The 26,951-nt window shown below is 41.8% G+C and overlaps 1 protein-coding gene across 1 annotated transcript; it reads right to left on the reverse strand.

The window, feature by feature from the left end:
- Positions 1-2,038: 2,038 nt before the first annotated feature.
- Positions 2,039-17,813, reverse strand: dnmt3ba (DNA (cytosine-5-)-methyltransferase 3 beta, duplicate a; the record flags this gene model as incomplete). The annotated part of the gene is made up of 24 exons (XM_083920482.1): positions 2,039-2,189; positions 2,292-2,410; positions 5,481-5,550; positions 5,664-5,749; positions 5,854-6,002; positions 6,161-6,251; positions 6,415-6,560; positions 6,772-6,856; positions 8,467-8,650; positions 8,975-9,087; positions 9,226-9,305; positions 9,389-9,433; positions 9,567-9,680; positions 9,819-9,948; positions 11,026-11,133; positions 11,223-11,372; positions 11,489-11,551; positions 12,769-12,906; positions 13,266-13,303; positions 14,580-14,703; positions 14,798-16,111; positions 16,649-16,798; positions 17,086-17,231; positions 17,690-17,813. The coding sequence occupies 24 exons, from the start codon at positions 17,811-17,813 to the stop codon at positions 2,039-2,041; spliced, it is 3,918 nt and encodes a 1,305-aa protein (XP_083776608.1).
- Between the last annotated feature and the right edge of the window lie 9,138 nt (positions 17,814-26,951).

Raw genomic sequence — 26,951 nt, forward strand, 5'->3', positions numbered from 1 at the left:
AACAAAAAGACGTCCGTTCACAAAAAAAGGCAACATCTGTTCAATAATGCCCAGATATAAAACCCCACTTACACTTTTACTAATTGTGTCCTAACATGCCAATTGTTGTTTCCACCAGGACGAAGGGCTTTACATCGCACTAATATTTCCCCACATCACTTTTTCAGTCAAAACACAACAACAAAACAACAACAACAACAACAACAGCCTACAAGAAAAGTTCACTCTAGCTGCTGCACTTTAAAGGCAGAAAAAACAAAACAAACCAAAAAAAAAAATCCCAAATCTTAACTGTACATGCAAAGTTAGCACCGTTAGCGTAGCACCATCAGGAATCAAAAGTCACAAACAATGAGGTAACCATGTCGCCTGCAGCACCGTAGGCCTGTCCACTCCGCACAACAGATACAGTGACACGTGGGCGACCACGGGGAAACTAACAGTGATTCATACTGAAGGCAGCGCCCCTTTCTTAACTTTCAGTAACACTAACATGATTCACTTGAACAATAAAAACACAGCTGAGGGTAAAATTGTGATTTACAGACAGCTGGACAGTACTGTCGATGTTTTAAAGGAATTATGAAAAACAAAAGCACAGACATCACACTCATGCAAACTAACGGTTCACGTCTCACCGAGATTTAAAGGATCAGTGGTTCTTGTGTGTACGCTACATAAACATTACTGCAGACCTTCAGTTCCTACTATGATTATGGTAGAGCTGCAAACAACAACTGCTTTCAGTCGTTCATTTTACTAATTAATCAACGCTTTCACATCCAAATCCAACGTTACAGAGTCCGACATGACACTGAAACATTCAAAGATGCAGAGAAACACAAAGCAGAAAGTCCTGGGCTACGACAAGTTCAAGGCCCTCTGCTCCGTTGAGTAAAAACGTTTAAAAGCCTTTATCACCGTGGCAACATGATTAAAAGATGGTGATCGGCATTTTTAAAAGCTGTGGTCATTAAGGTCATTAACCCGCCTGGTTGGACACGGTGAAATCTCTCAATATGTCCTTAATCACGATTATTCACCTTTACATTCATCAAATTAGGTGCTGGGTTCTCATCTAAATGTTTTTCTATGATTTATTTAAAATATATATTTTTATTATTTGACTATTTTTCATTATTGCTTGATTTTCTTCTTTTTTTAAAAATTTTTGGCCGTTTGTTTATTTGATAGAACCCGGGCTGCTGTGAAAAGGTAAATGTACCAACAAGGCACGCTACTGTGGCGCCTGAATTTATAATCATTATTTATTATTTCCCCTCTTCATTGGGGCTTTTCTATTTGCTTCAAAAAAACAGAGATTTAAAAAAAAGAAGAAATGTGCTGTTTTTATAAAAGAACAATAGCTCCTCAACTTTCGTACTTAAAAAAGCAGCGTGCACTGACTTTCTTACACTAGAACTGCAATTCATGGTTGTTTTTTCGAGTATACACTTTGTTATTTAGGAGAGGGAATGTGCAAAACAATGGTCATGATCCTTTAACGTTAAAAGACACTGTTCGTCACGTTGGAGTCAAACAGTCTTGTCCTTATTGAAGACTCCAGTTGAAATACTGAAAACACTCACAAAGGTTTGTTCTCAATGAGTAGACAGAAAATATTTTTGGTATAAATAGCAATCCTTAAAATAGATAAAACGTTAGCACCAATGCAAAACCTGTGAGGTTATTTTGGATAAAATCACGGGTGCACCACAGAAGGTAACTCGAATAAAAACTTGATAAAAAAAACAAAAAAACGTATTAAAAATCGTGTAGTAAAACAATAACATTCATCACAACTTCTGAGGATCATGATTGGATCAGATGGAACAGTAGAAAATAGAGATCGTGTAGAAAGATTTCATATTCATAAATTAAATACAAAAGTGTAACCACTAAATCAGTGTTGAGGTAGAGACCTGAGGCATGAACCACGGCAAAAAGTTCAACGGCTCTCTTAAGGTTACTGACAGCGGTGGTCCTGAATAACCAGTATCGTGAGGCTGGTTGGCAGCAGGTTTCCAATGTGGTTCGGTTAACAGTCATTCTCACATTGAAAATAGTCCTTCAATGGGGCGAAGAGGTGTCGAATAACTGGGACGCTCCAGGAGCGCCCCAGGACTCTCTGCCTCTGGCTCCTGCCCATGTTGTTGACATCGGTATAATGTTTTGGAAAGCCAAATATCCTAAAAGAGTCAACCACATGGAAAATGTTAGCATCTACTATGTGTTACAAAGTCACGACCCAGAAGTGGCCTGAAAGAAAAATATTTAACAGAAATGCTTACTGTTCCATTTCGGTGCACCACAGGTAGTCCTCTTTTCCGTTCATGGCGACAGGAAGTGGTCCGCTCTTCCCCTGCCTTATAGAGTTAGACTTTGTAGTGATGGTGCGGACTTTGTCAAACTGCAGGAAGAGACGACAAATCCCAATCAGGTTTCTGCAGAGTTCACCAAGTTAAACGTTGGACTTTTTAAAGACCTCTTTAATACCACATGGAACTGGACGGAGTGTAGCCCCTTTCATGCATGCAAACCTGTACTGTATGTGGGAACGTAAATGTTGGATTGAGTCGAAGCGCGCATCAAACCTAGTTCACCCTCCCAGCTCCCTGTTGCAAAGACTGTTCAATCCCTGAGTGAGCCTATGTGTGAATTGAGCCGCTTAATCCCCGATGTTAACGGAGAGCGAAGGGGTGTGTATCGGGTTGCTATAGCACCGTACTAGGTGGCAGCCTGTAACAGCAGCTCCAGTGGGTTTTTAAGTTTTTGAAAAGTTTTTGTTGTGTTTGTGTTCTGGTTTTTGCTGAACTTTTGGCGACTCTTCTCCGGAGACTACGAGAGGACGAACACCTTTCTTTTTTTTCTTTTTTTGAACTTTCATGGCACTTTTTGTGTTGTTTTTGTTTTTGTGATGGTTTCGCTAACCCTAGCAACGGAGGGTCAGGAGCGCATCACTGAGCGCATTGTTTACACACGAGACCAGCTGATTGCGCTGTGTGAACCTGTACTGCTGCCCGGAGCCAGACCTGAGGTCCTGAAGGAGCTGCGGAGGAGACGCCGTGGCTGCAGAGCTGGAGTGAAACGAAGGGTGAAGAGGAGGAGACACAGACCGGCTGTACCGGCGATCATCATGGGAAACGTGAGGTCTCTGGGGAACAAGACGGACGAGCTTGCCGTGCTGATAAAGGCTCAGAGGGAATATCGTGAGTGCAGTGTGTTGTGTTTCACGGAGACATGGCTTCACTCACACATTCCGAACCACAGCGTGGCGATTCCCGGTTTCAGCACTGTTCGGGCGGACAGGGACGTGACAAGCAGCAGCAAAAAGAAGGAGGGATTGCATTGTACGTGAGTGAGAGGTGGTGTAATCCCGGACACGTTCACGTGAAGAAACGTCTCTGTACCCCGGATATTGAACTGTTGACTGTGGGGATGAGGCCTTATAATTTGCCCCGGGAATTCACGTCTGCCATCATTATCGGTGTGTACGTTCCTCCTTCAGCTGATGCAGCGCTGGCCTGTGACGTCATCCACTCCGCTGTTGCCCAGATACAGACGCTGCATCCTAACGCATTTATTGTCATCACTGGGGATTTTAATCACATCTCACTGGATAAAACCCTCCCAACATTTCACCAGTAAGTTGACTGCCTCACCAGAGACTGCAACACACTGGATGTGTTGTATGCAAATGCTAAGGATGCATACAGTCCCACAGCCCTCCCCCCTCTCTGAAGATCTGACCACAACCTGGTTCTGCTGACCCCTAAGTATATTCCCCTTTTTCAGCGGCAGCCTGTCCACACTAGGAGCGTGAGGAGGTAGACTCAGGAGGCCGCTGACGCACTACAGGACTGCTTTGAGTAGACAGACTGGGATGCACTTGTTGAGCCACATGGAGAGGATGTGGACAGCATGACCGACTGCATCACAGGTTCTGTGAATACACTACCATGCCAACCCGGACTGTGAGCTGCTTCCCTAATAATAAGCCGTGGATCACCAATGACCTGAAATCCCTTCTTAACAAGAAGAAGAGGGCGTCCAGGTCTGGAGACAGGGAAGAACTGAGGAGAGTGCAGCATGAACTCAGGGATATGCTGAGGACATGTAAAGACGCCTACAGGAGTAAGCTGGAGGCCAAACTCCAGTAGAACAATGTGAAGGATGTGTGGACTGGTATGAAGCAGATCACTGGGTGTAATTAGAAGGTATTTTTAAAAAGTCTTACATTTAGGGCGCACTCACACTGTCCTTCCGCACCGCGCCCCGGCTTTAGGGTACTTGTCCCCCCTCCCTCTCCCCCCGCGCCCCAGGCCCGTTTGTACTCATCATGATACAGGTGTAAACTGTCCAGCCTTAACAAGTGCGACAAAGTTAACAGGACTTCCTGGTTGAGCCAATCAGGAAGTGCCATAAGTGTCCACTAGTGTCCACTAACCCAGGTTTCATAATAGAGCAGTTTCTCATTGACCCCCATGTTAAACCGGCCATTTTTACAGCATAATTAAACCTGTTTAAGGCCTGGGACAAAATAACATTCTAGTCTGTATTTGGTCATATCTCCATGACAACACTGAGGGGGTGTTTTTTTGTACCAGGCTAGTTTTTATTTTATTGGAGGTTAAAGTTTATGAATAATTAGGGGCGTGGACTCTTGAGTGACAGCTAGCCCATGGCCGTCAATTCTCCTCAGAGTTAAACGTCAGCCAGAGGGACGTATCTCCCTCCCCCCATGCTTTCATACATGCCCTTTTTTGTCAGTCAAAGTCTCGATCAATTTTAGAGAACCAACCCCGACGGGTTTGCTGCGTCTATAATTAAGGGCGCACTCATACTGTCCTTCCGCACCGGGCCAAAACCGTTTTTTCGGGTCAAGCCTAGTGCGTTTGACCAGTGTGAGTGCACCCGCTCCGCGCATAACTGCGGTCAGATTTGGTCGGATGAAAATATTCTAAAACAGTCGGACAAGACGCACAAAAACTCTGAGGTCTATGGAAAGATTTGTAAACAAAGCGACGTATCGCGATGACGTCAATCAATGCGTGTGACGTGTTACGGCGTGATGACGTATGGACAGCGAGAAGCATTTGCGCGAGGCCCAGGCAGTGTGAGTACAAATGGGCCTGGGGCGCGGGGGGAGAGGGAGGGAAGACAAGTACCCTAAAGCCCGGGGCGCGGTGTGGAAGGACAGTGTGAGTGCGCCCTAAATGTAAGACTTTTTAAAAATACCTTCTAATGTCTTTTTGGAGGAAAGTGAATTTATTATTTCTAAGGATATAGAGCCTGTTTTCCTGATTACATACTACAATAGAGTGTAGTCACTCCAGGTTAAATGGTAAATTGGCTTCACTTTGACATGTGGACAGGAGGAGCCGGGGACAAACTGCCAACCCTGTGATTAATGGACGACCTGCTCTACTCCTTGAGCCTTCACCATCTACCTTACATAGAGCAAACTAAATACTTCAAACCTTTGCCTTGCGTCCGACTTCCAAACAGTCCTGAAGAGCCACTTTGTCATCCAGAGATGTAGCGAGAGGTCTAAAGAGAAACGCAGACAGGCATGTAAACTCAACACGTTTTTAAGGAATACATTTCTGTTTTTCAATGCGAGGATATATATGAAGAAAGGGGATATAACTGTGTATCAGTACCTGTTCATGCCAGGGAGGTTCCCCCAAAAGTAGCGCGCTCTGTGAGCAGGACTGACTTTCACTGCATCGATTAGAATTGGATTACACTGGAAAATAATGAGCAATAAAGATTAATACTGCATTAATCTTTATTGCTGTTTCCTGCCCCTGGGATGAAAGGATGCTTTAACGGGTAATTAAATATAATCACCTCAAGGAATCTGCAGATATCTGACTTGTCGTGGGCACTCATGAAAACCACGTTCTCAAACAACCAGAAGAACGGACGGTCGTCGTCCTCCTTCGGTTTCAACAAGGTCAGGAGGCGGTAGAACTCAAAAAAGAGCCTTCCAGTGCCCTCTGCAGTACAAACAGAGAGAGAAACACAGAAAGATTCATGAGTTTGTGTGTGTAGAAGATGCTGAAAACTGATTTTCTCCAGTATTTTATCAGTAACTGTTTGCTGTTCAGCATGCACAGCTATCAAAACGCATTTGCTCAGCTCTGAAGCTGCATACCAAATAATCCTTTGCGAAGAGGGTTGACCATTGACAGGTCGTTACACGGACTGCCTCCAATCAGAAGATCAAATGGACCCCATTCAGCGATCTGCAACACAACGATAGACCTTTAGTTCATATTTTCATGTTGTTTTAAGCCTCTTTGGTGTGACACAAATGACACAAACTAAACGAGTTAAAGATGAGTTCAGATCTGTTTTTAGAGGTTGGAGTGGCACCTGCAGACAAACAACAGCAGGAGTTGTACTCACATGTTTCCTGGTGATGGTTCGAACATCGTTGACATATTCGATCTGTCCTTTGTGCTTGATCATCCCCACAGCGATCGAATCCTCACAGATCTCTGACGCAATGTAGCGCTCAATCTTGAAGCCCAGTTCTTTGAGCACCAGGTATCCTGCCACGATACATCCGTAGTTACAAACACATTACTGACATTTTATGCAATGTAAGCTCCATTACTGTTCAAAATGGTACTTTTGTTTCAGGTAACGGTCAGATTGAAGCTTCTAAAATGCTCTTCTTCAGTAGTATGTATGGAAAAAACACCATAGACTGGATGAGTTTGTCTTAAAATATAAGATTGTCACGTAACATGATGAACCAACCTGTTGCAATGCCGTCAAACAGAGAGAGCACCTTGATTGGTCTGCGCAGATCAGCAGGGATGGAGGGGTAAACTCTGTGAGGCTCCTGCGATAATATCAAATAAATAAATAAATACAACTGTCAACATCAGTTAACAAACATGTTAAATAACAGCATAATTAGCATCAGACTGTTGTGTAACTTTCGTGCAAATCTGTGTCTTCATGTATTTGCAATGTGGAGAAATAGAACAAATCTCTTCATGATGGTTTGCCCTTTGATTGTAATCAACACGTCAGGAATCAGTTTTGTAGCGGCAACGGTTATGAATAAATTAGTCAATCAACATAACTACATGTGAATTATTTTAATGATAAAAATTGTTTCACCACCTTCAATTGTCTGGTTTAAGAGATCATATATACCGTTTATAAATAGTGGTTTCTGTTTCATATCACAGTAAATTGAATATTTGTTTATTTATATATTTTTTTAAATAAAAAGTCAACTCAGACTGAGAAACTGTGATTAACATTTGTCAATGTTTTCTGACACCAGGGATGTCAGAGTCGAAAACGGTGAAAATGTTTAAACATCAGCCTGAGAAATACTTTTAGGATGTTTAAAAATACACAAATGGACAAAATACACAGAGCTACCATAGAGATGTAGCCCTGAAAAGCCATGCCACACCACAGTGGAAAAGTACATCCCTGCTGCGCTGGGCTATCGAGTGGAGTAAAGTTGAGTCGAGCCTGTACCATGCTGTAGAAAAACACAGGTTTTTACACACAGATGGAGACACATTTATGTTGTAATTTTAAGTTTAGGTAGAGTTTAGTACTTTAGTTACTAAGGGCGCACTCACACTGTCCTTCCGTACCGTGCCCACACAGGTTTTACGGGTAAAGCCTAGTTCGTTTGACCAGTGTGAGTGCAACCGCCACGCCACGCCCCTAGCTGTGGCCAGCTGGCCGTCCACAGCCTGTTTAAGAGAGGTGGGCTTTTGTAAAGCGTGCGCACGTGTACGAGCACGAGCATGAGATTAAGCACGAGCACGAGCTCAGGAGAGAGGTGTGGCTGAAGTGCGCCTGTTCGGACATAGAAAGAAAAAAAGAAGACGGACTATGCGCAGACATTTAACAACAACAACAATGGCGGCGAAAGGTTCACGTTGGTGTGATGCGGTGAAAGTACTCAAAAACAGTCGGACAAGACGCACAAAAACTCTGAGGTCTATGGAAAGATTTGTAAACAAAGCCACGCATCGCGATGACGCCAATCAATGCGTGTGACGTGTTACAGCATGATGACGGATGGACAGGCAAGAAGCATTTGCTTGAGGCCCAGGCAGTGTGAGTACAAACGGGCTGGCCAGCGGGGGAAGAGGGAGGTGGGGGGGGGGGAGTACCCTAAAGCCCGGGGCACGGTACGGGCGGACAGTGTGAGTGCGCCCTAATACTGTGTATACAGCCTCCAAAGGGAGAAAAGAGCTGAATCAACATCTCTCAGACAATCTCAACAAACAGTGAGTATGATGAGTTTTAAAGTGGTTGCAAGATTGTTGTATTGGATGGCAATGGGTGTACCTAATAAACTTAACTGGAACTGTTTCAGTTGGGGCATTTTCAGTAATGTTAATTGTGCGAATTAACCCTCCAACAAGCCAACATGTGAACCAGAAAAGTGCAGAGAAAATGAAGTGCGGTACGTACAAACGCCATGGCGCTGTTGTTGGCAAAGAAGTCCTGAACCCTCATGCTCCAGTCTGGCCTGAGTTTGAGGTTTCCGTCGCACTGTGATGGCTTGCAAAAGTAGCAGCTCCATGGGTCAATATCTTTCATCTTGTCAAAGGTTCCCGATCCCACCAGGATTTCCAGACAGTCCTTACAGAAACATCTGTGAGGGACAGAAAAAGTCAGAGACAACAATGAGATAATGATAACCGTGCAGATACAAAAAAGAAAGAGCCGTTAGGTAACATGGAGTGGTTCAAACGTTGCATTTTAAGCCCTCCAGTAAACTCACATGTGGTTGAGTTGCATTTCAGAAATAGATTGTATAGCCTATTTTTCTTTTACCATGCTACAAATGTTATCATATAATTACTTGAAAGAATAATGTATGCAGTACACATTTGTATTGTTGCTTTAAAAGTTAATTAACATTCCTAGTTACAGTACTAAACAATAAACATCCAAATAACACTTGAGCAGGGTTTACCTGCAGCAGCTGGCGTTGCCACACAGAATGACCTCCAAGCCGGCGCAGCACACGGTGCAATACGACTGGTAGCCATCTTCATCGTAGCGAAACAGTGTCTCTGTGAAGTTCTCCTGCAACAGTGACAAGGTTGTTTTGCAGCATTTGGAATGTCAGTAGTTTCAGATGAAGGTTAGACAAACTTGGGCTGAGAAGAAGAAAAGCAGCCCACATACAGCACACAGAGATAGATCAGTGGGTTATTAGATTACCTTGCATTTTAGACAGAGACCACCTTCAAACAACGGGTGCTGCACTTCAATCTCAGTTGATCCACAAGACAAACAAAAATCTGAAATAACAAACAGTTAGCTTTAAATTGAGAACTGAATGTTTATATCAAAGATTTTAATTCGCAACTTCTTCATTACGTACCTGCAATTGTTTTGCCTTTCACTTTGATCTTTTCTATTATTGATTCTATAAAGAAAAATATCGTACAAATCACAAAAAGGAACAAATGATGAAAATAAAAGCGATGAGTGCATCTAGTAGGTAACATTTATTCTCATGAGAGTTGGATGTCATGTTTGTGGACTTGAATAATATCTACCTTTGTTATAGGTGATGGCGACGGCTGCATTTGCCTTGTTTTTAAAAACATATTTCCTTTTTGCTGGAGGCTGGTCAGACATGGAGTCAGAAGAATCCTGCTGTGAAGCAGCATCTGGAAGATCCGGAAAAGATGGGATCATGAGAAATTCTTAAAACACATAGCAACACTGTCTGGACATGTCTTCTCTGTGAGGCGTTCTGGAAATCTGGTCTATAATACAGAAGTAAATGTTTATAAAAGCGAACCTACCAGGAGGTAAGAATCCTTCGGGTCCTGTGGGCAGGAAACCTCCAGTAGCCCAGTCCAGCATCAGCTTCAGCTCTTTTTCTCTAATACCTTCTGCCTGAGCAAAAGACTTCCTACATCGCTCACTTGCCAACTGCAGATTACAAACATTTCCTGAGTGAAAACATTCACCATGATACATGAAACATCTCCGATGTTTGCAAGAACAACATGGGCCTCATTCACCGATATCTGTGCATCTATATATGTGTAATAAAAAACATGTGGAAAAAAGAGACATTGCAAGAATCAAGTCAAGGATGCCCAAACGAAAGTCTAAAGAGGTTGTAGCTCCAGATTCCAAACATAAAAAAGAAACTTCAATATCTCTAAAGTGGAGGCACTTCAGCAGGAAGTGAATGCCAAACGAGCTGTCACATTTATTAGCGTCTCACTCTCTGCAAACGAGTCTGCATGGTTATGGAAGACGCATCCCTCCTCAGGGCACGATTTGCAACATATTGCAGCAGCAGTAAATACACCATTGTGCGAGTAGGCCTCGGGTGCAGAAACACTTTGGGCCAATAATTAGGGTGCTCAATCATTAGAAATTGGATGCCATGGTCCCCAATTAACATGAGCGATGTGAATTCAAGTGTAAGTGTAGTGTTTATTTATTGTAAAAGACCACAATGCTCAGTAAAATAATGAAAAATATTATTATTATTATTATTATTATTATTATATGTTATTATAATAAAAATATTATACATGATAAAAACCTTATTTCTTCTTAGAGAACGGTTGGTGAATTAGGTCTGCCGTTCCTTATTGTCACTCAGCAGCTTAAAAGATGATTCAGTGTTGGATTCATTATTTCATTTTCATTAGCTGTTCAATATATTTTTTAACGAAAGGGCTAACTCATAGTTTGGTCCTAATCAGCAAACCTTGTGTTCATTAGGTTGTTTGCTAAATAAACAAACACACAGCCAAAGAGCTGCAGTAGCCAACTTTACACTTATTTGTTTCAATGTCTGTTGACACTTGTCTGATGAAGCAACAGTGAGGTAAGAACTAATAAAGATGAAGAATGCTGCATTTGAATAGGTGGAAACCGGTGGAATCATGTAAAAAAGCAGAATGATATTGAATTTATATCAAAGACATGAAAATGAATCTTGAGAAACAGGATGTAGTACAAGATGCTGAGACAGTTTTGGTTTCTTACCTCGATGATCTGATAGATGGCTTCCTTGTAGACAGGCAAGCTGGCAAAGGAGTTTTTGCAGAAGCACCTAGTGAAGGCATTGAATGGCAGCAGACCCTCCGTATAGATCTGCAACAGTAAGCAACCATGTTTTAGGAATCAAATTCAACACATGCAAAGTGTTTCTGCAGCCGGAGCACATGCACTGTTCTTCTGACCTCTGAGAACATCCCGTCTCCGAACCACTCCACCCTCCGCATTCCCGTAGGAGCTTGCTTGGTTTTCCAAGGCATCACCATCCCCGGCCACCAGGAAAAGCCCTTCACTTTCCCCCACACAAGCTCCCCTGACACAAAACCTTTCCCATCCTGCAAAACAACAAAGTCAAGCACTGATGAGTCAAAATATACCTTTTTTCTATGGCATGATGATCAATCACAAGAACAACTCTACTGCTGGCTTTTTCCTGGAGCTGTGACATTACCTGGTAAGCCTGTTTCCGTTGCCCTCTCGGTGTGGGTTTACTGAATGGTGACGCCACTTCAGTCTGAGAGTCAAACACATTTAAAACAGAGTCAAACATTTAATTTAAGTCAAAAGGCGTTTAGGTGAGGATCAGTGTATTTAAAAACAACAAAAACATTCCTACAATGGCATTTGACGGTACAAAGTTCTACATTTACCACCGATCAATAACACAACTGTTGAAACAACTGAGCTCTCATCATTAGAGGATTGTTTGTCTTTTTTGAAGTGGGGCTGTATGACTCACTTATTTGTAGTCAGTGTATTACCTAGAGTAGATGACGGTTAGCACACCACTAGTTTGGAGAAGCCGTCAGAGAGCCCTTTTCTTTAGCACTATATTTTCTCAACACATTCAGTATTGCACACTGTATTATGCTGTAGATCAGCTGATGGGTCAGACTTTCCGCAGTTTATGGAACAAACAAATGCAAGAAAATAAAAATGAGCCATTATGAAAGTAACAACAAATTTGGACAATTGGATACAGATGAAGAACTTATGCAGGGAGACAATAAACAGCCACGAGAGAGAGAGAGAGAGAGAGAGAGAGAGAGAGAGAGAGAGAGAGAGAGAGAGAGAGAGAGAGAGAGAGAGAGAGAGAGAGAGAGAGAGAGAGAGAGAGAGAGAGAGAAACTTCTGTAAAAACTGTAGAAAAACGCCATCTGCTATATGAAATATAGCGTGCATGTAAACTTAAATGGATTTTTAGGCAGCCCTTCTTTTAGGTATCTAAAATACTTAAGCTGCTGCCCCTGAACCTCATACAACCCCAGTTCAAAATATCCCTTTGAGCTATAAACATTGTTCAGAGAAGTATGATTTACTGAAATATAATGATTTATCAAACAGGAAAAAATAAAGGTTAAATCATGGTTTCAGCCTAAATTATCTAAACTAAATTGAAACATGGGACCAGCATGATGATTAGGAGGATGTGTTATTCCAGTTATTGTCTCTTTTCTAATTTGACTTGGCACCATGTGGACAAATCAAGTGATGAATCTGAAATGAAGATGTGTTAGAGGTGGGATTGCATTCTGATAGCTGGTTCCATTTAACATGTTTTTTAATTTGTTAAGCTCAGAGTCTAAACGGCAATCCACTCAGGAAGTGTTTCTGATTCTGTAACCCAGTCGTCTCACAGAACCGTGTAACAATGAATGAATCTAATTTAATTTTCATTTGATCTACTAGCACTTCAGAGGGTATTCTGGTAGTATACTTGAGTATACCTACCACCTCATCTTGAGATTCCAGACCCTTATCAACCTGTTCGGGGTTGGACCGGGTGCTAGCACCAGCCTGAAACACTGTACGGGCCTGTGGCTTCTGGCGCAAGCTGCTCTCCCAGCCATAATTTCCCCTACCGGCCATCTGAGAGACAACACACTCAAATATTATGCACATGCAAATGTACACCAAAACACGCACAGACACGCCTTCATACAGAGGTAAACTGAACCTCATCAAACCAGTGATTACGTTGGCTACAGAGAAGATGTAAGTAAAGGGACAAGACTCTTGATAGATGAGGAAAAAGAGCCAAATATAATGCCGTTTTTTTCTGTGTTGTTCTGATTTTGGTGTAGTTGTGTGTATAGCAGATAGTATGTATAGTCAAACAAAACCTATTACAGTTTCAGTTTAATTCAGCACAACAGAGTCCAAGTTGTCATTAAAAACTCATCTTTTTTTTTTTTACCACATTGCTTCTTCATTCATTCATCTGTTACCTCTTTCCACGGGGTGCCATTCTGTCCAGGTGCGTGTTCTTTAGAAAGAAACAGAAGGCATTTTAGTTTGTTTAAATGTTGAGATCATATGATGAAAACTGTACTTTGACATGTTTAAACTGGAAATCTGGAGGATCCTGTACTTGATGCTCATCACAAAATATTTAAAAAATAAATTACTTGTATAATGTTTCACTTTTCTCAAGTTCCAGTAAGGTTCACTTAGGGCACACTCACACTGTCCACCGTGGCTTTAGGGTACTTGTCCCCCCTCCCTCTCCCCCCGCTGGCCAGCCCATTTGTACTCACACTGCCAGGGCTCTACAAAAGCCCACCTCTCTCAAACGGGCTGTGGACGGCCAACTAGCCACATCTAGGTGCGGAGCGGTCGCCCTCAATTTTACATTTTTGAGAGTACAATTTCACTTAGGGCGCACTCACACTGTCCTTCCGCACCGGGCCAAAACAGGTTTGGCGGGTAAAGCCTAGTGCGTTTGACCTGTGTGAGTGCAACCGCTCCGCACGAGCACGACGCCTACGGCGGCTCTCACGTCATTCATGTGCGCCTGTTAGACATAGAGAAAAAAAAAAAGACGGACCATGCGCAGACATTTAACAACAACAATGGCGGCGACACAAGTACCCTAAAGCCTGGGGCGCGGCTCAGAAGGACAGTGTGAGTGCAAAAGAAAACAGTGCAAATTCTGCAAATAAAAAGTTAAAAAATGTTAACTTGCCATGTATCTTTGTAAGGCGTACTTCACATGGCTTCACTGGCATGTTGTGGCCATTCAATTCTGTAAAATAAAGTAAAAGCATAAACAACATATGGGATCCAATGCATGACCTTGCTAAATTTAAGGTGCGTTTCACCTCAAAATTAGAATTTCTATATCCTTTACTCACCCTGTGTTGTCTTGAATTTGTGAAAAAAAACTATTTTTGACTCTTTGTGAATGAAAAATCAAAAAGCTAATTTCTAGTGATAGAGGGCTGCGATTAATAACTACTGTTTATAAACTGTTTATGTGGAAGTCTTTTAAATATTAAGATTTTAGCAAACATGTGTTTGGGAAGTACTGAGTGTACAACTTGATAAATGAGCCTTATACTGTAGGAGTTGTGTGTGTGTTTTAAACAGCTGTTTTGATATAGTTTTGCCGTTGTTAAACCACCTATCACTTCAACTCATAAAGAATTTTCTTGTTGTTTTTGAGAACTTTTTCACCCCAAGGAAATTCTCTTCACAGATGCAAGGAAACACAGGGTGAGTCATTAATAAAGTATATCCTGATGGACAATCTTTCTTCTTACCTTGGGAGTGAACCGGGGAGTTGCTGATGCTGTCGGAGAGAAGGCTGTCGGATGTGACGTCAAGCTCGCTTTCTGTTAGGGTGTCACTCTCAGAGAACAATGCAGCGTCTTCATTCTCCAGGGCCTGAGAGAGGAAACACAGCAAGTGCACAACATTAATAACACACACAAAAACTAAACACAGACAAGATGTTGATACAACTCCTCCATTTACATACCTGAGTAAACACCTGCTGAGCCTCGAGTGGCGGACAGGGTAGAGACAAGAGGGTCAGAACAAGTTTTCTGAAGACCGAGGTTGGCTTGGTGTCCATCAGTACACTGGACCAGTATTTCTGCAGTCTAGCCACTAATGAGTTGTTCTTCTCTCCCCCCTCAGCCAGCTGATACTCAAGGAATTCACTTGTGAGCTGTTTGACCTCCTCAGGGGAGCTGCAGATCTTCAGCTCGGCTCCAAGCTGCCCAACCACTTCCCCAGACACCTTCAGCCTGCTCTGGGGGTTCAGCAGCTGGGCTATGTTTCTTAGCACCTCATCATTAAGAGGCAACCCCTCTGCAATGCAACCTGTGAGTGTGACGTAGAAAGACAACGCTTCCTCTTTAAACAGTGGCAGTGCCTCTGTAGCCTCAGACTCAGTCAGGAAATCTTCAACAGCTTTCCCGCCCAGATTGAGTTCAGAGCTTGACAGCTGGAATTTCTTGTCCTTTAGGATTTTGGCGTCCCGTTCTTTGAGAAAGCGAACAGCAGCTTTAGGGTGAAGAAAGTAGGAGGTGTAGGTGCACATGAGGCTACTGGCTTCTTCTAGGATGAGCAGCATGTCAGCTCTGGCAGTTCCCTCCTGTGTCTGAAGAAGCTTTTGGAAACTGTGCAGAGGCTTTAGGGCATGCTCCAGGAACATAAACGATGCCCTGACTTTGGGATCCTGCAGTTGGAAGCAGATTGACTTGGCTTTGTTGTCATCCTTGTCACAAGACTGAAAGTACATTATGAGATCTGCCCATATTTCCAAGATTTTTGTGACTAACGGACAGAACTTAAGGCAGCTTGTGTTGAGATGAAATGATGAACTGTCCGCACCGATATCTGAGCCAAAAAGAGCCTTGATGTTGTCATTCTTGGTAGAGCAGGAGGCGTAGTGGGCATAGATTTCTACCATCAACTCTTGAGCCTGACTGGAGAGCTCCTTAACCCCAGCCTGACAAGCAGCATCAGCGATGGCATACAGCCCTCCTAAGGCTACTATGTTCGGGTTGAGTTCCCTGAGCTGTGAGCAGATCTGCTCTGAGGCCACACCATTACCATCAGAATAAACAGCAGCGAGATTATCTGTGTGTAACCCGAATTTCTTCAAGGTCTCCACCACAGCTGCTGCTGTTTGATCTGCTGCACCATCCACAGACTGAAGAGCATCCAGAAATCGGATGCAGTGCCTGGCGGCTTCCACATCAAAGAAGCCAATAAGGACCACAGAGACAGTGTCATCCTTTCCCAGGATTACGTCTCCATAAATGTATACACAGTAAGGAGAGTGCTGGCAAACAGACGTGAGGTCGTTTGGGTACTGCAACCCCAGTTTACAGCGTGCAAAATGTCTGGACACACGTTCACCTTTAGCAGTGCCGGTGTAGCAGTGTTTGTGGATAAAACGAATAGCTGCATCACTACAGGGCAGTGGCTCAGGGCGTTGCTTCAGGCCACTTTTGTGAATTTGTGCCCTTTTAATGTGTTTTCTTGTTTCCATATGCCGCCTGAGTTCTACAAGGCCTTTCGTAAATGTCTTCAGGTTTCTTTCACAAGAGCGGCAGAAGGTATATTGCTCTCCAAGAGGACTCTGGTCAGTCCAAGCAAACATTTCCTTCCACTTTTCAGAGAAAGGGAACGTTTTAGGCGCCACAGTGCTGATCTCGTCTGGGTCTGATTCCAATTTAGATATCCCTGATGAATAGAAAGGAAAATATTATTACATAAAAATTACTGCAAATAGGATAAACGAAACACAATGCACTGTCTTATTGTATGATAGCAGTGAAAGAAAAGTTAATTTACCTTTTTGCAATTGGTGAGGTACCACAATCGGGCTGATATCCTGGCTGTCTCTGGCTTTCACAGGGTCGTATTCTTCACTTTTACCGTTTGTGTGGAAGAAAGCTTTGAACCACTTCAGGAGCTCAAAGTTGCTTTTAGAATCACCTTTAATGAGCTCCTCAACTGGAACAGTCTAAACCACAACAAAGATGACATGACAACATTTAGAAATGAATATAACTTCCTCATTTGTTACTAACATTTTGGGAAACACACATCTTCTTGTCAGGAGTCAGATGCAAAGATGTGTATGACTCTCATATCTCTACATTACATATAATGCTAGAGAGAGCATGTGGCTAGATTAAAGACAACAAACATGAGGTAACAGCTAGCCTGGCTCTGCCCAAAGGTACGAAAATCTGCCTACCAGCATCTCAAAAGAAATTATAATACTACTATTAAAGAAAGGGTAGATACCTTTATGATACCGTTCTTGGTGAAGGCCTCTTGGAGGAGACTGAAATTGTGCTTACAGTCTTCCTCCCCTTGTGCATCAAACTTCACCTTGGTCATGTCAACAGAGCCAGGAATAACACAGTCCATGACCTGACAGTGACACGCACCTGTAGGATCACACAGAAAATACAGTGTTGAACACTCTTTGCTGTATTTCAGTAGCAGTGACGATACTTTGCCGAAATGAGCTGTAAGCATCTGTGACCATTTAAGTCGTGCTTGAGTGGTGCAGACATTTTTACGCGCTGCTCCTCATCCAACAGCTCACTGTGACTGTTTGTGCTATTCTTTCCTGCAATATTTAAGACTGATCCTCCAGTGAATCTCACTATAAGCAACAAATCTGATTCATTTTCTATAGCTGCTTCACAATAAAAGCCTCCTGCCTGAAAACTTTTAATGTGAAGCAGCAGCAGGAAATTAGTAGTTACTTAACACAGCTCAATATGTGAAACTTAGCTCAGAATAAAATACATTTGGTTACAATTATAATTAATTGATAATTACAATACAAGTGCTGCTGTACCGTTGCACTGCATTATATCTGCTCATACTGATGACTCACCTGAACCCAGCTGCCGCACATCTTTGAAGTCCGTCTTTAGCAGGTTGTTCATCCAGGTCAACACGTAGGAGCGGCTGCTTTTATCATGCTGGGTGACTGGAATCACAACCACTGTGCTTGCCATCTTGCAGCTCTGGAACAAAGAACACGCTAATTATTGATTTGAAAAACAAAAACATTATCATCATACTTAACCCATGTTCATGTTATACACCAAACATAAAATCACAACACTTTGTACATTTTAACTGTTGGGTGGCTAAGGAGGTAGCTTGGGTTATCTGCTAATTTATCCCGATTACTACTGTTAAATCACAGGTCTCCATGCTTGTGTTCACCTTAAACCACCGAACCTAACTCCTCATTAGATGCTGCCCGGATGTGAAAGAAATACACCCTTTAGTCCCTTTACCATCTACACCATTCAGAGTGCAGAACGAAGTGACAACCCGTGTGAGTCAAAATAAGATAAAACTTTATCAGTTAAAGTGGTAAGAATGCAAATAGAAGAGAACGCTAACAATAGGACGCAAACCCAAAATATAAACAATGCCAAACAGATGTACTTCTCTACCCTCATAATCTTATTTTATTTGGTTATTATCATAGATGTGTCATAAGGGCCGCATACACGCAGTGTGTGGATGCATTTAGTGATGTAAAAGGAAACATTACCTTATTTACTTGCTTGGTTCAATCATTTGTCTACTTCTAATGTTGTCATTCGTGATGTTGTATTTATTCACAAATAATCCAGCTTTGATCCTGTTTAAAATGTGCACCCCCCACACCAGTTGATGCGTTAGTAAACACCACAACCATCAACTACATCATTCATATACTACTGTCTTACATATATGCTATATGATCTACACGTTTCAGTGATGAATAACCTACTCAAACATTAAAACATAACCGTGGATGACTGTATTTCCAAAGCTAGTGTTTAGGTTTACCCCTGCCCCGCTGGCTGACTTCTAGGGGTGGGGGTGGGTGGGTACTAATCCTCTTCTGTTTCACTGTGGAGGATAAAGACAAGTGCTTGCTGTCAAATAATATTTACATCGGCGTCTTTTGGTTGCATCTGACTGTTTCCTCATCGTGTGAACATTAAGACACCGAGCTGGGATGAAGCTCGTTGCTGCAGGACACTTGAGCCATGCTGCTGCAGCTGCTGCTGCTGCTGTCTCCCCTCCCCTTCCTGCTCAATGTATAGACAGCATAAATGAAATCTCGCGTTGTCCGTTTTTTACCGCGAACCAACGTCCAACCATACATAACTTTCACTGACAAGGAAACTTGAGTTTTAATATCAGATGATGTTAACTTGCAGGACAAACAAACCTATAATGCACCACAAGTGGTACAGTAACTACTCCGCCGACCGGCTCGTCTACTTCTAATAGTCAGCGTTTGCCTGTAAGATTTCACACTGCATGCATGGTGCAGAGCCTGCAGCCTGGCTTCACATGAGGGGAGCGATCTTTATGTATTGTAACGTTACGTTGTAAGTCAACAGCTAAAAGGTGACATGTTCAGACAGCAGTTTAACATACTGTTATTACAGCTGACTATCCGCGCATACTGACGTTATTACAGCAACCGGCAAAAATAAACTAATTTAAGTCAATCATTATTATTATTAGGAAGTCAAAACCTCCCCGGCTGCACAATCCAATCTGTTGTTATCGCTGTGTGTGTGTTGTATGCGCTGGTCTTTGTGTAGAGAGCCCGCAGAAGCTTGGCTTTACAACAAACCAGGACAATACAAAAGGTCCAGAAAGACCCTGAACGTATCATGCGTAAACCTGCCTATACAGACAGCCTCATTAGGATATAAGTGGCTGGTTTTGTGTGTTACATAACAGATAGGTTGTGAGTTAACTTACCTCGCCGGTTCCCCCTATAGATATAGATGCCCCTCCTGACTCCTCGCTTCCTCGAAGCACATTTTACGGCAGGCAGACCGGCCCTTGTGACGTCCGCGTTAACCGGGAATAATTCATTGGACGACGATGTAAGGAGGCTGTCCCGTAAACCACAAGCCTTCCCAAAATAAACCCAATAAACTGTTAGATTATTATTATTATTATTATTATTAGGCATAACCAATGCTAGCGCCGCAAAAATAAACGGCTGTTATCTCGCCGATGTTTTCAGTTTCTGAAAATGAACCAACACTTACATGAGCTTCAGAGTTCGCAGGTTCCCGGTGTGGTGCAGGTTATCGCCGTAAACATGTTGAAGTATAGCGTTATCTCTAACATAAACATCGCATTATGTTGGTAATATTAACGTGATTAAAAACTGGACATAACGACAGTCTACATTCATTTGAGTTAGCTAATAGTACAGGCGTTTAAAGAGGCTGTTCGTCATGGTAACGCTAAGTTAACAAATGGCGACGGTTAGTAGCTCGCTAATGGTTGTTATGGTAACTATTAAAAAAAACGGGCATAGTTATGGGAAGATAATGTCGCGCGCTATAACTGTTAAGCAACATGTCGTTTTCGTAAAGACGCAATAATGGCGGCTGTGTCACAACGACTACAAGTCGTTTGTTTTATCGGGGCCGCTTCCTCCTCCGGCCTACCTACACATTTGAGCTCAGTTGTAACAATGTAATTGCTTTAAACTATCAGACCAACGGGTGGACGGAGTGTCACAACACTTAACTATTCACAATGCAACCGTATCACACTGAAACTTTAACGGTTAATGTCAAAAGAAGGAACTGCTAACAAAAAAACCGACGCAGCCAATATGGCGCCTATGTGCCATTTTGGGAAAGGACAAGAGAAGCCATTACACCATCTGACCCTAGTTAGAGTCAATGACACAGAGGCCGAATGTCAATGTTGTAGGTGTCTCTTGTGTACCTTGTTTAACTTTGTTTTGAAAGGCTTACTTTATATAGAAAGTTATTATTGTCAACAAATGTGACTAAACTGTTTCAACAACAGCAAACAAAGGTTTTAGCCTCAGCATTATACTGTGCCTGGTATTTAGGACCAACACACTGGCACAGCCTATTAAAAAAAGTTTAAATAAAAATTGACCAATTGGCCAACTGTGCCTGCACATAAAACAAACCATTAGCCGCTTTCCCACCAGACAATCAACATACAAGCATAACTCTTGGTGTTGATCTTATTTAAGACTTAGGCTATATGGCACATACAGAACCTTGGCTATTCTTTATCCTGTGTCCAGGTTTATGGACACACTGGATCTTGGGGAATTGTGTCTAAATGAATGCACAAGACATCAAGAGAGATTTTGACGGAATGGCTCAGTCTTAAAAACATGTATTTGCCTATTGGATGTCATTCTTTATTAGCCTAACTTAGAGCGCTTAGAGCTGGAAAAAATGATACACAATAGCCATATAGCCTGTCAAGCAATTGGAAATTTTTATGTTGATGTTTTAAAGGTGAAAGGTGCAGGCAACTGAATGGACAGCAAATTGAAGCATAGTTGTAGATCTGGAATATATTAGTCTCACATTGCCATATCTCAACAGCTCTTTGTCAGTGCTGGAGAATGTAAAACAGACGTACTGTACAAACCCTGGCTTAAACAATGAACATGACTGTAACATGGACCATCACACATTGGGTAGTGAATGTTTTTGTGTGAAAAAAGGGTAATTTCATGGTGTCACACTGCAATTGAATGAGTGGTGCTTGAATGGTTTCTCAAAACCCGGGTAAGGGCTTAAATAACCTACCCGTAATCATGCACTTCTCGTGTGATCTTGTGATATCACAAGAACCCAGCTGCCATTCAAGGTAAAAGGGCTTATCCCGGTTTCTAAAAGCAGGATACAACACAGAATCACGATACTCCAAAAACCAGAATAGCAGCGTTCAAAAATGTTAGTGGAGCAGATTTGAATATAAATGACTTGAGAGATATATATACCTTTACCCCTATGTTGGGTAAATGAGCCATACTCTCCTGGTCATCCATTATAACAACATTTGAATGTCACGTCATCAATAAAATCAGTGTCTTTGTTTAAGTTTGTGTTTTTGATTGCCGTTCAGTTTCCTACTTTTAAAAGGGTGGTGTGACCGTAGATAGATCAATTGATTAAATGCTACAATATAAACTCCCATCATTACGATACAGAGAATTGAAGACTGAAAATTAGTTTCCAGTGTGTCTTCATAGTGAACACAGAGAGTAGCCTATACGTGAAGGAACCAGAAGTCAGACAAGATTTCTCAAGTCTCTGCCGTCAGCAGTTGGTTTCTGTTGAACATTCTGCTCATAGCAACCACTACTGGCATAGAGTTCCACAGTACTTCAACTGACATTGTAACATCCACCATTTTGTCAGATCTGTGACCAAACACATTTTGAATGGCAGCCATTTTTGCATCTACTCAAATAACATTATTGTAGTATTTTCTGATCGTTGATCTGTAATTTGTTTACTTAATTTTTCCTGTTATCAGTTTGATGCTAACCGCTTGCCATATTAGCTGTCGGAGGCTAATATGTTGCTATGTCGGTCAACTATTGTTTAATTCAATTTCTATTCAAATTTATTTATAGTGCCAAATCATAACAAAAGTTATCTCAGGACAATTTACAGACTAGGTATAGACCACACTCTATGACTTATTTATGATTTACATAGACCCAACAATTCCCGCGTAGAGTATGATGACAACGAAAACCTTTATTCTACTCTTTTACATTTTCTTCGGATGTAGATGTATCATTGTGTTGTACATATTGGGACTTAATGTTAATCTGTCACTAATGATACTGTGTTTCTTCCTTCCTGGCACAAGGTCCAGTGTACCTAATTTGACAGTTAGCCTATATTTTTGTGATCCCTTTGCGTTTCTTTGTCACTGTTCTATAAATACTTTCGTCCAACTCCATTTGGTGCCATGTTGTAATTCCCAGCATTGAATGTGTTGATTTCACAATTGCTTCCCGTAAAAACCTCAAAAGGCCAACTGCTGTCTTCAATCTTTATCGAAAGTGGGTTTCACTGGCTTCATATCTACATGTAAAGTGAGGGCAGATACATTTTCTAGCTATAAAGATGGCAAAGCTTTACCCTTTTTAGTTTCTTACTATATATCCAGCAATATAGGAATGATAAAATCAACTACAGCACTGTAAATAACTGGGTAGGCGAGTGTCTTGTGGAGTGAGATGTTGAAATTTAAATCTGTGACAAAAAAGTAAAACTGTTGTGTAACTATCACGCGTCAAAGTAACATTTTGTGCTTTGCAAGTTGGGACCTGGTTTGCCTTTCTGAAATTGACTCAGCCTTTTTCTGTCATATATCTGCTACAGAGAATCTTCTGAGAGTCATTGAGGAGGTGAATGTGTGTGTCTGAATTTATGTTCAAGCAGCAGAATAAATACAAGTGAATGGTTATAGAGGGACCACAAAGGATGGACCCTGTGTGTCCACGGGGGGAGCTGACGTTCACGGTATCACAGTATTTATTTATGGACTGATACTGAGGTGTATAACCTCGGTTTGGAAAATGCTCTTAGTTTGAAATATTGCTTTAATACTGAAAAAAACAAATTGTCCCTGAATGGCTTTTTATGATATCATTATGAAGATAACTCTGGGCCTTTGTGACACCATTGTCGGTGAGAGTAGCTCCACTCTGGTGGTAGTAGCCTACAGCGGGGTTACAGGGGTCAGGGTAGGCTTTTGTTTGTCCAACCACTCCTCCACCAGCCCATCCTCCCCAAGGGCTGGGTAATCAAAAATGTTCTCTTTCCTTCATGTAGCTGATGTTCAGTGATGGTGTAATGGTATAGGATGTGTGTGTTGTTATTAAAAGTTAAAATATTAAAAAAAAAAAAAAAAATCGCAGTTGTCTTTATACTCTCATCACGTGTTGGGTTAAGAGGTCAAACAAAGGAATTCTGGAGTCTCAATTGTAACCATGCTTACAAAAGGAGGAAAAAAAACACTATAAATCCCACTACTCAAAAGCTTAAAGTACTGGTGTAACAAAGTGTGTCTAATGTGTCAAACAAACATTTTGTTCAAGTGGGATAAATGGCAACAGTGAATACATTTGTTAGCCTGTCCTACTCTGAAGCTATAATAATCAGTTAATCTTATCATGGATAGCAGCTCTGGCCTTAGTTTAGGATTGTAAACTCTTGGGGCTCAATGATTAGATTACCCAATGAGACAGTGGTAGTTAAGTCATTTCTGTAAATGATTAACTCTGGTTAGAGAGAACATTTCCCCCAAAACTTCAAACAACACAGCACTTTCATTTTAAGATGCCATTTGATATGAACGAATGGAGATATGATTCGCTCACTGATTATTCGCTCTGGCCCCCAGAGTGAAAATGCGACTGTTGCACCTGCCTTGTGATGAAAATTTGATGGAAAACTGAAATAGCAAAACAGTGTGCGGTGTGGGCAAAGAAGCAAGAATAACAAGTGGTCTGAGAATGAGGAAGGAAAGTCTGAGAAGGAGCAGAAAACAAACAAAGTGGAGCACTGGGAGGCTAAGGCATTCAGGCTGACACTTTTATGAATGAGTATCATTTTGGAAAACTTCAACCGCTAGAGGCTTTTCAGAACAATTTGACTGCTCAGCCACCCGCCTAAACAGTCTGCAGCTTTGTTTGTTTCTGTACAATGGGTGGTCAAAGGGGATATAATGCTCATCCTCTTTTATTTGGGGTTTCTAGTATTATTTTTCTCATCCTGTCTGTCTGAATATACCTGTATTTACCCTCTGTCTGAAACACTTAGTTTTAGTGCCTGTCTCTTTAAGACCCCCTCCCTGAAAAAGCCCAGTCTGCTCTGATTGGTCAGCATTTCTGAGCCTTCCTCATCTGTACTCTCGGCGTCTCTGCAAAGTCATTACAGCCGGGGAATGAATTAACGACACTGTAGCAGCACTTTCCAGCTAGGCCTATATGTAGTATAGTCCTGACGGCTCGTTTAAAGGTTTCGTAATATGTGCATTTGAGTGTTTTGATACTTATATACAGTATTTTTGCAGCAAAAATTGCTTTATATTAATAATAAAAAAGGCATGGATATGTCACTTTTTACAATGTGGGACCTTGTTAAACATGTGAAAGTATTTTTCTACTGTAAAAACGGTCAATGGTCAAGGAATTCCACGAAAAACCAAATCAAACAATACAAAAAAAATCATTCCAATTAACATTTTTGTATCCACTGCACGATGAGCTTATTCCTCTTTGCCATGGAACTACATTATTATCAACGACCGACCAACATTGGGAAAATAATCTCAAAAAAGTTAGCTGGTTAAAAGTTTAGCATTATCCGCCCAATCAAATACATGTGAGTGATCATATCTTGTAGGTTACTGTAAAGAGAACATTGTACTTTACTGTGTATGAGAGATCAAATAATTGAAGCGTCTTAACTTCCAAGAGTTGTCAAATCCTTGCTCATAATATCACTGATTGCTGTGCAGTGTTTTAGTTCTCTAGTTAAGCCTTCACACTCAGTCAATGGAGCCCTTTGCATTTGTTCTATTGATGAGTCTACCGCTGAAAATAGTCCCAACAAATACACTATTTACTCTTGTTTGAGGTACGTGTGTTTGCTATTAACTGCTTAGGAAATGATTTTGCCTCAATTGAAATTAAATACATATACAGAATATACAAAGCATGCAACATGTTTTTAAATCGGCAATCATTATTTAACTTGGCCACTTGGGTGGGTGGCGGGGGCGGGGGGGTGGCGGGGGGCAGCAGAGACGAGCTGTAAACGCAACACTGAAAGATTATTTTAATCATAGTTTGGTATTGTTGATTTGTTAGCACAAGTTGTCATGGTGCAACATTGCCATTCATTTTGAGTCGTGTGTCTGTCCACATGATGAATGTAGGTATTACAGTCACTCCTTTTTATCTCTGTTTTTGGTCTTTTCGGTCTCTGCTCAGTGCTCCACTTTGTTCACCTGCTGGTCTCTGAATGCTCGCACTAATAGACTTAAGAACAGTTTTATCAAAAGCTATAACAGTGCTTAACACCGCAAATACCTTTACCTATGATGGTACATGATCAGGGCTCAGGGTGTCTGCAATCTACTTTTTTTTTGTTTTGTCTCCTTAAGCTGCGACGATTTGCGTGTGTGTGTGTGTGTGTGTGTGTGTGTGTGTGTGTGTGTGTGTGTGTGTGTGTGTGTGTGTGTAAGCTTGTCTTTTGAAGGTGTAGCCTATTCTTTTTTATGCTTTTAATATTAAAGTATTTATGCACTTTAAGGGATTGTACTGTAAACTTCGTTGTACTGGTGCAATGACAATAAAGAACCTTCTATTCAAATTTTAATTCTAATTTTATTCTAAGATTGTGTCTCTGTTGTTTATTTTTTTGGTTTATTAAGCAGCTGCCGCTCCGTCTGGAAACAAAACAAAAGCCACCGTGAGAAGAACTGACACATTGTTTGTTTTGGCCGTGGGATTTGTTGACTGTAAGAAAGCCAGCCTCATGCTTTAATGTAATTCAAGAGTTGGATTTAAATGGTATTTCAGCAGTCGTATTATGAAGATTTGTGACTTATTGCAAACTAAACTTAAACAGCAGAAAGCACAAACCATTACGTGCGATCAACAAGTATTACAATATTATTCATATAATATCATATCAACATGTGTTACTAAACCACTTTCAGGAGTGTCATGCTGCAGAGAAGGACTAACAAGTGGAAGAAACAAGGAAGAGAAGCCTGAAAAGGGGAAGAAAAACAGAGGCAAAGGTCAATGGGAGCATTTTGAGGAAAAGGCTTAAAGGACAGAGCCTGACGGGTGCAATCAGATGTGTCACACAGATGTGGCAAAGTGGATGTCAGTGCAGCGGCGGGGGGCTACTTTAAGCATGTCACCGCCAATCAGGAGAGGAGAGTTGGAGCTGGAGAGTCTAGCAACAGAGAGGGTTTGTGCCTCTCCACAGAGAGCCCATTACAGCTGTCTCCGCCGAGTAGTATTGGCATGATCGAGGCCACAAACAGGTGACACTGATGCATCCAAAGCCTGTGAGAGGGAGAGGGTGATCGAATAACATGCAAATTGGCTGTTTGTGAATGAACAGATCAGGTAAAGGGGTCGTGTTTGGGTCTGCTGATCATAGCAGTTGGCTTTCTGGCGACTTGTGTTGCTCATGGCCTGACTAGCAGAATTTGTTGCCACTTAACTTGTTCTTGTCCGCCGGTTTAATAAGCAGATGTTGTGTCAGAGATAACGCTTTAGTTATGAGCAGTGGTCG

This window comes from Echiichthys vipera, assembly GCF_963691815.1.
Source record: "Echiichthys vipera genome assembly, chromosome: 9".
NCBI lineage: Eukaryota > Metazoa > Chordata > Actinopteri > Perciformes > Trachinidae > Echiichthys > Echiichthys vipera.